This window comes from Pongo abelii, chromosome 7 (genome assembly GCF_028885655.2).
Source record: "Pongo abelii isolate AG06213 chromosome 7, NHGRI_mPonAbe1-v2.0_pri, whole genome shotgun sequence".
NCBI classification, from domain to species: domain Eukaryota; kingdom Metazoa; phylum Chordata; class Mammalia; order Primates; family Hominidae; genus Pongo; species Pongo abelii.
Window position 1 is genome coordinate 107,277,642 of NC_071992.2, and position 10,211 is coordinate 107,287,852.

A 10,211-nucleotide genomic window follows, 5' to 3' on the forward strand; every position below is an offset into this window, starting at 1 on the left:
GCTCCGCCTCCCGGGTTCACGCCATTCTCCTGCCTCAGCCTCCCAAGAGGGATTTTTTTTTTAGTTGCACTATTTCCCTCATATTTTCTCCCAACTTGAGAAACAACCACAGTCCCACTTTTATGTAGCCACTATACAGAAAAACCTTGAACATTTAAATTAAGAATTTATTTTTTCAGAGAATTTCATAATAATTAACGAATTTGAATTTAAGTGATAGACTTTGCCTACAGTGGTGGGGGAATCAACATATGTGATCTGCTCTGAGAGCCACATTACTCCTCGGAGGGACCCCAAATGTGGCCTGTCACTGTTAAGAAATAGGTCATATCATGTGAGGAAATCATGGCCCTAAGAATATCAATCAAAAAGAGGTCATGAACTCCTAAGTAAAATCTTGTTGTTTTCATCACGTAGATTCAGAGGCCGATTTACTATGAACCGAATGAAGCTTAATTTTCAGGGCCTGTCATACAGATCCCTTCCAAGGCTGTGGGACAAGCCCTAGCAATGGAGTTTTTTTTTTAGTGTGATTCCAAAATTGTATACGCTTCAGGCACCACAAAACGGGGCTCTACTCTGGGCATGCCTATTAAGGAAACATTGTGATATTGTGGAAAAGGTACTATTCAGAATGTCTAGAGACTTTGCTTCTGTCTGTGTTTAGCACTAACTTGCCAGATATCCTTTAAAAATTATTTAAACTTTTAAACTGAACCTCAGTTTGTCCATGTATGAAATGATACTGGTAATTAACCTATTTTGTCTTCTTCTTTGAGTCATGTCATAATCACCTGAAATTGCATTCCAGTAATACAAAATCAGAGAGTTCAGGAATAATTAATAATTTACTGGAAAATGTAAAAATTAGAAGTGTTTAGAATTACTGTTGTTAAACATGAGGCCACTGTTACCCTCCCACCAATCAACAAAGCCAGCAGCAGAAACCTCTTAAAATTCTCCCTAACTCAAGTCTCTGTTTCTCCTACAGAAGAAACTTCACAGTCCTGCCCTAATGAGAAGTGTTCTTTAATCCTGGATTGCAGTGGATTTACCTTTTTTGACTATTCTGGAGTCTCCATGCTTGTTGAGGTATTTATGGAACTTGTGTTTAGAACTGTTTCTTCCCTTTTGTTCAGTAACAGGGGTTTTCACCACCTTCTCTCCATAGTCTTGAGCCTGCTTGTTGCAATACTCATCTCACCCCATTATTTACAAAGGACGTAGAACTTTGCCTACCATCACTGTAGATTTGTTTTCAGGAGATCCTATTCAGCTTCTAGTTGTATGTATGTGTGAGGGTCAGGGATAAGAATATTTGCATGGGGTAGTCAGAGAGAACAGTACATAGACTTGAGATACAGTGGGCATAGGATCTCCTAGGCAGTCAGTTTACAAGGATTCTAGGAAGGAGAAAAGCCCATTCTAAAGCACAGGCTGCATAAGCAAGTGCCTTGATGATGGCAGGAGGTTTTCTCCTACATCACGGTTGGGTAGAGTTTGGCCTAATACCATTTCTGGTCTCACAAGTAGTGCCCAATGCAGGGGCTTTTCTCTGTTCTCTCAGGCAATGGTGCCTCTTTCTCTACCCTATGATCTCCATGTGGTTTCCATGATCCGGGTATGCAAAAAACTAACACTCCACTTATGGCTTTAAAACTGACATAGCTTCCAAACCTCATTTCCACAGATGGAAGAACACCTAATTTTGCCAATTCACAGAAAACTCAGACACTTCTAAGATTTTTTTACCTCCCCCCCTTTTTTTTTTTTTTTTGAGACGCAGTCTGGCTCTGTTGCCCAGGGTGGAGTGCAGTGGCGCGATCTCGGCTCACTGCAGACTCTGCCTCCCGGGTTCACGCCATTCTCCTGCCTCAGCCTCCCGAGTAGCTGGGACTACAGGCGCCTGCCACCACGCCTGGCTACTTTTTTTGTATTTTTAGTAGAGAAGGGGTTTCACCGTGCTATCCAGGATGGTCTCCATCTCCTGACCTCGTGATCCGCCCACTTTGGCCTCCCAAAGTGCTGGGATTACAGGCGTGAACCTCCTTCTTTTTTTGGTAAATACCAAGTCAACAGGGAATTCACCTTCTTTCTTATTTCTTTTTGTTCTTTCCCTCAATACCCTGAATTGGTGGTGGTGGGACGTCTTGAGGGTGGGGCAGCATCTGTTCCTTGGTTTCCCCAGTCCTCTGCCAGCTTCTGAGCCTGTGAATCGGCTCACTTCATCTTCACGTGTTTACTTCCCAGAGGTTTTCTTACTCAGACCACCTAGAGCCTCCCTGGGTGGCTTGACATTAAACCAAATACTTAATTTAAATCTTATGGAAATTTCTGGAGTTCTTTCCTCACCCTTTGATCTCTCCCTGAGCTCTGGTTGTGTCTGTGCAGCTCAGGGAAGCTGCCACATTTTTATTAGTTCCCCCTCATCATACCAGGGCCCAGAAACTGCTTTGCGGCAGAAAGCTGCCATGGTCGGAGGGCTCACCCCATTTGTCCACCTTTCTCAGGAAACTCAGCCACCCTGTGCTGCCCTGCCTGGTGCCGATTGTCTAAACACCGTTGTTGTATATTTTTGTCCAGTTGTGTACTTCTTTGTGGAGGAGGGGATAGTCTTGTATTAGTTACACAGCATGGTCAGAAAGTGGAAACCAGACATTGACTTTTAAAGGGTTCAGATCAGTATCCTTGAAAAGGTCTCATGTTGTGGACTGGGATTGTTTTCTTGTGGTGTAGCATACCTTGTGTCTCTATTCATTTATATCTTAAATTTACTTTGAAATGTCCAGCCTTTCAAACTCAGGATAGTACAAAGGTCAACATTAGTGTTGCTTTCCTATGAAGATATGGGTGGGAGTGTGTGGAGGGGAATTGCTTAGTATGTGGAAGTCACAGCATAGTCCCAGCTGCATCACACTAGCTAAGGTGCGGGGGACATCATCTCACTTCTCTGGATCTCAGTTTATTCATTTTGTAAAAATAAGGCGGCGATTTTGTTTCAGAATTGGCAGATATTTCGAAAATAAATTGTTTAAAACAATTGAAGTTTAAGTATCAGAGGCCTGAAATCTAGTGGCTACTTTTAGCAAGTCGCCCTTTCTCCCCACGTAATATGTTTTTATTTTCTTGTGGTTCACTATAAAACCTTTGCACAGTTGGACTTAGGATTCAACCTGAATACTTCATGTTTTCTTCTAGCTGAACCTAAATTGTAAACACATGGTTCCTCTTCACAGGAGGGCCTCTTGTATTCGGCATTTTTATTTACTCTATGTTCCTAAAGTCTACGAGAGTCTCTTATAATTGTGTGTTTAAGGCTCTTCTGGGGTGCTCATTGAAAATGCAGTCTTCTGCGTTCTGGTTCTGATCTAGGAGCTTCATTTTAAACACCCATAGGTGATTCTGATGCAGGGGGCTTAAGGATCCTATTTTGAGAAACACTAGGATTTTTTTTTTTTTTTTTAACTGGGAAAGGCCAATATGGTTTTTTTTTTTTTTTGTTCAATTCCATTTTAAATTGGTTTCTGAAATTATTAGCTTCCTTCTCTAGATATTACAAACAGGACTTAGGGTTAATAAAGAAAGAAGGAGAAATGGTTACCTACTCCCACTGAGTTTAGGATCCACGGCTGACAATTCAGAGAAATTCAAACAATTTTGGCACTGGGCATGTTGAAAAAAGACTTATTTTTCGTCGTTCATCTTAGTGGTTTTAAAGATCTGTACACTGGAATGACAGGATCTATCAACTGATGCAATTTATTTTTAAATTGGCATAAAATGACATTCCCTCAGCCAGGTGTGTTTTATCTATATATACAAAACCAGCAGTTTTGTGTCAGTTTGCCCTTTTAAATTTCCTTATTATTCCTATTTTCTTTATTTCATTATGGTTACAGTAACAGCGTGATCTATGTTAAGAACATAGACTTTAAAGATAGACTAAGCCTGGTTCAAAATATCATCCATGTACTAGTTCTGTGATCTGGACTTAAGTGTTTACTTGCTTTTCTGTAAACTGGAAGTGGAAATACCCACTTCATCAAGTTGTTGTGAGGCTTAAAAATGATGTATTGCATATAAATCACCTAAGAAAGTGTCTAGCAGTTAGGAAGAACTCAATAATGCTAGTTTCTGTTATTTTTTCTCATTTTAAAAATATCATTTCTTAAAGTGTAAATAATATCATTGCATATTATTTCTTAGTTCCAGCCACCCTGGAAGAAGGTTCAGAGTAAACAGCCACAAGGACTCTTCAGCCCTGCATGGCTTCATGCTTTCTAACAACACTCCTTACATTGTTTTCTTAGTTGCTTTAGCATAAGAAACGTTCTCTTGGGAGTTGTAGGTTGAAGGAAGTAGGCTGATTTCTCTTTATTCTTTTACTTGGGACATTGAGGAAGTCAGTGAACTGGAGATTATATTTATCAGCATCAACAAACCACCCATAGCAATGTGTTTATGTTTCACTGAGCTTAAGAAAAAGTCAAACACTGGGAGGTCACCTTGAAGTAATCATTTTAACTTGCAAAAATGGGAGCCATTTATTCAATGGCAAAGATGCAGTCCATGTTTTTTTGCTGTTTTCTCATTTATGCTTAATAATATGTCTCCCATTATTTCACAATTCTTCTCACATAGAAAGAACTTCTTACTGCTGGAAGAATATGAATGAAATTTTGAATGTACAATGCACACTATTAGAATATATTGTAAATGCACCTTTCTATATATTTTATGTGTAAGATACATCACAATTATATAACAAAATCCATCGTCTGGTAACTAAAACGCCTAAATTTACTTTTACAGAAGTCCATAGACTGACTTTGATTTGGGTGAATTTAAGATCAGAGCCTTTAATAAGTTGTTTCTGCTTGAGATTTTCTAGGACTTAAAAGAGGCAAAACTCTTAAAAGAGGCCAAACAAATGAGTTAGGATCTCTCATCTTGCATTCCTTTTAAAATGGAAGTTGGGTAATCAAACTTGGCTTGGATTATAGTGAGGTTCTCAATTTAACATTCATGCACCGGGTCTGTAGAGCCCGTGAATATGTCCAAATTACTGTAAAATATTAAAGCAAGCAGTAGGTCAGCAGCTTTCTTCACTTTCACAAATGGGTCCTTGTCTTCTATTAAAAGAGGTTGAGAACAATTTTATATCATTCTTATAGGGCAGCAAAGGCACTGTTTTTACTTTTATTAAATGATGTGGAAAAGGTAAGCAGTCAAATTTAGTTTCAGTAAAGGTAGATGCCCTGCTGTATTAATCTTAGTCTTTTAGACGTTTGCCAGATTATGCCTGACTGTGTAACAATGCCTCCCTCTGGTGGTTTGACTTCATAAACATCGGCTTTAAAGAAAGTTTGATTTCTTCTGAAGCCCATCTTATTTTCACCTGCTGGCTATTCTGAATTAATTGTGGGTATCCTATTTTAATTCTTCCAGGTTTACATGGACTGTAAAGGCAGAAGCGTGGATGTATTGTTAGCCCATTGTACAGGTAAGAGAATGTCCCTGACTAACGTTGAATGTGATTTTTCTGTACTTCCACATGTATTCTTATATCACTTGTGCTTTCTTGTAGCTTCCTTGATAAAAGCAATGACATATTATGGAAACCTAGACTCAGAGAAACCAATTTTTTTTGAATCAGTATCTGCTGCAATAAGTCATATCCATTCAAATAAGGTGAGTTGATTAAGTTGGCCTGAAGGAGTTATAAGAATATTCAGAATATAGAATCGAAGCTTTGCATCTTTTATATTAGCTTATTACTCCATTGGCATCTAAAATGTGTTAGCACCTCCACCCCACCCTACCTCAGACTTTCTATTACAGGTAAAAGAATGTTTCCATTCTTTTTTTAGGCCAGTTATAAACTTTTGTTTGATAACTTGGATCTTCCAACAATGCCACTGCTCTGAGGATTGGGTGGTTGCCTATCAATTGCAAACTGCTTACTTGTACAACAAATGCTTCTTCCAGGATCTACTGTCCTGGGGATTTGAATCCACTTTTCTCAAATATAAAAACTCTAAATATGGCCTTATAAGTTTTTTCTGCTCTGATATCTTGCCTCTAAGCTTATATTGCCATCTTTGGAAATACTATTTGCAGAGTCTAGTGCTCACATGATCTGAAGTGTCAAAGTTATCTTACAAATGCTGGGCTTATGGTTTAGTTTTACAATTGTTCTTAGAGCTTTTATTTCCTGCAATTTTTCCTTGAGTTTTGAATTGTTTTGCCTTTCCTCATCCCTAGAATAACATTTGGTGCCTCGCAGAGTCATCCCTATTGTATACAATCAGAACAGTTTGTATTTACAAAATAATAATAACACTATTATTATTATACCTAACATATATTGAGTGCTCTCATTATATTCCAGGAATATTCTAAAAGCTTTACTATGTTGTTTAACTGAATTTTCCATGACCTTATGAGGTAGGTATGATAATTTAACCCATTTTTAGAAACAAGGAAACTGATCAGGGAAATTACACCATCTGTAAGTGGTAGAGCTGGTTGCAGAGTCAGCAGTTTGACTTTGGACCTGGAGCTTTGAACTGCTCTACTCTGATGCCTCAGAAAAGGTTCATTTTCTTTGGCTTAGCTGGACAGCTTGCTTCAGTTACTACTGTTCTTTTACTTTGGTACCAATTTAAGAGTCGAGTAAATAGCACATACTTATTTCTTTCTCTTGTATTTCAGAATTTGAGCAAACTCAGCGACCACAGTGAAGTCTGAGACCCTTTTGTCGCAGTACAGCTCTTGTCTTTACCAACTGCCTGAAGAGGCCATATGCTGGTATTTTGCACAACTTTTTGGTTGTTTAGATCCTACAGATGACCTCTGCTACAATAAGTACGATGTGACTTAGTAACTGCATAGCAGTCGGAAACAACTGCCAACTTTTTTTTCTCATTTTTGTTAGTAAGAAGATTCACTTAGTTATTTTATGTAAAAATCAGTATGTGTTTAGTTTTAGTGTACTGAAGGGTAAACATGGTTTTATTTTATTTTACCATATTATTTTGTGTTGTTTTATTTCTATTGTGCTGTAAGTTGATGTTTAAAATTGAGAAATACTTTTGTCATAGGCAATTTGGAACATTTATAAGCCATTTGTAAAATTTTAAGATAATCTGTAACTAATACATAAAAACAACTTAGCAAATGTGCCATTTTCACACAACTTCTCTCTGTATAGGCCTCTGAAATATCAATAAGGCTAAATATTACTTTACACAGTAAGATGTGAAATTCACAAAAAGTAAACCAAACAAAACAAATGAAAAACTGGAAATAATTCGTTTCCATATCTTTCCATACATCCATTCCTGAAGTATTCAGGAATGTTTTCATAATCGAAAGAAACGGGTATCCCAATAAAACCAAGTTCTTGACATAGGTCTGTTTTGCTGTGAATATTGGAAATGCTTAGGATCTTCAGACCCAATAGCTCTAATTTTAACATTTCTACCCAATAAGAGGCTCTGTTTTCCACTGAAGTTTTGTTGAAGAAAGAGAATAGGAAAATTACACATTTTATAATTTTTAGATGAGAAAATACCACTAGCAGAATAGCTTTGTGCTATTCCAGTATAAGATGAACTGTAATAATTTTTGACTTCCCTATTTCAGAGATAGTCAATATAATATGTTTATCTATATCCATATGGATGGATAGGTAGGTAGATCTTCATAGATTTTTTTTTTCTTTTGTTAGAGGAGAGCTTGATGTGATTATCTGCAAACCCACCAAACCAACAGGATAATTAACAAATAAACGCCATAGGCTAGGCTGAATTGTATGTTATTGTTTTCATGCTTATACATATATTTTCAATCACATACAAGTACATAGAATTTCACCTTTTAATTTAGCAAATTGATTTACCTAGGAAAAAATTATCACCTTCAAAGATAGGCATAGACACATAATTATGCTTAAGCTTTTAACAGCATTTTAACCGCTCTAAAAATTACCAGAGTAAGTAAAAGCTAGGTACTTTAAAGTGAGTTTGAGAAACAAGTTGAAACTAAAATTAAAATACCAGCCATTTAGGTGCTTTCTCTGGCATCTATAAAAGTAAATTCTAGTGCCTGCCAAGTGATGGATTATAATGGTCTCTAGCAAATGTGTGGTAAACATTCATATGGCCGTTAATTTTAACATTAAATCGTAGGTAGGGCAATGTAGTAAAATGAAAGAGAATTAAGAAAGGTTTCAAATTCTTATAACATATCCAGCCATTTCAATTTTGATTGAAATGAACTATAAAGAATAGTGTTTATCCCTATGGTAGCCTTAGTCTCTGTATCACTAACTTGGATTGAAATGAGTGAGGCCAACTCACATTCCCATCAAACACTCTTCCATGGAAAAGCAGAAGTAATAATTGGAGGTAAAGTTTCCTTAGAGAAAATAATTTTATTCTGCTTTGTCCAATTAAATTATTCCAATGGTGGATGGTAATATTCACCATCTCTAATTCATTGGTCACTGGCAGATAAGCATGAATTAAGGAAAGTCAAAAAAGAAAATATATTTTGCTGTGTATAAATTGATATTTTGCTATGCAACTCCAATAATTGAATTTGTATAATGCAGGCACTTTCTAATTTATTAGAGATTATGGATCAGTTCTGACATTAAAATCATAGTTAATTGATGGATGGTTTTTATAGTTTGTTGATAAAGTGGACACAGTATTGTCTGAGCAGTTATATTTTAATGGATTTCAGTGTTTATAGTAGAAGTTTAGTGGATAAAACTTTAAGTCCAATAACTTGGGGGTCAAATGCTAATGTTGTATTCAGTGTAAAGGAAGATCAAACCATGTACCTTATGAAGACCTTTGTTTTAAGACTTCCACACACCAAGGCTACAATGACTGTTAATCTGGAGGAAGTCTCTGGTATTGAGTTCTGAGAGCTTAATAACTAAACATGAGTTTAGACACACAAGATTCTAAAATGCAAATGTTTACTTCGAAGCAGGCATTGACAACACAAAAACTGTGCAGTGGTCTTGATGCTGGATTGTTTCTAGAGTCACGATGAATTATTTTTATGAGATTACCTTATTTTTATATATGACAAACTACTTCTATAATACTTATTATGGTAAAATAAAATTGGAAAAAATTAAAACTGACCTATAAGAGTGTTAAGGACCTAATAGAGTGACATATATAAATTAAGCATAAAATATGTAACCAGGAAAAGACTGTTAACATTACATTTATGCAAATTAAATGCCCTTAAATTTCACCATTTGTCTTTCATTTTAAAGGTTATTTGCTCCCGATTATGATTCAAGTGTTATAAGATTTAGCTTAAACTACTTTGCAGTAATTTATTTGACAGATCTCTATTCTATAAATGTGTAATGTAATGAAGAAAGAGATCTTTCTTTTTTAATGAAAACATTAATGTGTTAATACCCTGTATGGATAATGCTTGACATTTAATGGTTGCCAAAATATATTAGTATATTGTTGAATATACATTATGCCTTAGAAATGCACATTCTGTATTTTGTGGGATGATAATCTAATTCAATATAGAATATGCTATTTGGCAATGAGTTTGTGGCCAGATTTCAAATAGGGAGTTAAGTGGTACTTTCACAATCCAAAGATTTTTAGTTAAAAATCATGTAGTCTAATATGCTGCAGTTATTTTTTATATTTTTCAACGCATTTAATTATCTTTTTTATAATTCTTTGTACTAACTCAGCATGTAACAACCAATTTACATGGAAATAAATCGAAATATGATAACTATTATGCTTAAATGGATTTGCGTCTATTATTTCATAGTATTTACTCTCCTGCAAAGCAAATAATACATACTGTTTCTTGGAATGACCACAGAGTATTATGTGTTGAATATTCCTGGAAGTATCCATTATTCTTGGTAATTTGTTCTTACAAAATCTCAACCTAGGACCGTAAGATAATGTGCCTTAATTTATGGTCTGCTATAAGAATACTTTTTGCTACAAAACTACATTTAGACATACTCTTTTACCAGATTTACATCCTTTGCATTCCAATTTTAATTAATATATACATTTTAATTTTTTATTTGCTTTGGCTCTTCATTATATACTGTTGTTTGTCTTTCCTGACTTCCTAGGCTGAATTCAATGTTCTTCAGTCTATTAAAGGCTACTTTTCCAAAGACAAGAAGCAAAGGA

General features: G+C 35.9%; 1 protein-coding gene across 2 annotated transcripts in view; it reads left to right on the forward strand.

Moving 5' to 3' along the window:
• The window catches only part of SLC26A7 (solute carrier family 26 member 7), a 153,122-nt gene extending 143,316 nt beyond the window's left edge, over nt 1-9,806 (forward strand). For both annotated transcript variants that reach the window (XM_002819259.3, XM_054518659.1), the window contains 4 exons: nt 992-1,092; nt 5,449-5,503; nt 5,588-5,691; nt 6,715-9,806. In XM_002819259.3, coding sequence (XP_002819305.3) covers nt 992-1,092; nt 5,449-5,503; nt 5,588-5,691; nt 6,715-6,750 — 296 coding nt within the window. In that variant the 3' untranslated portion in view covers nt 6,751-9,806. The remainder of the gene's footprint in view (nt 1-991; nt 1,093-5,448; nt 5,504-5,587; nt 5,692-6,714) is intronic.
• Nucleotides 9,807-10,211: the final 405 nt, after the last annotated feature.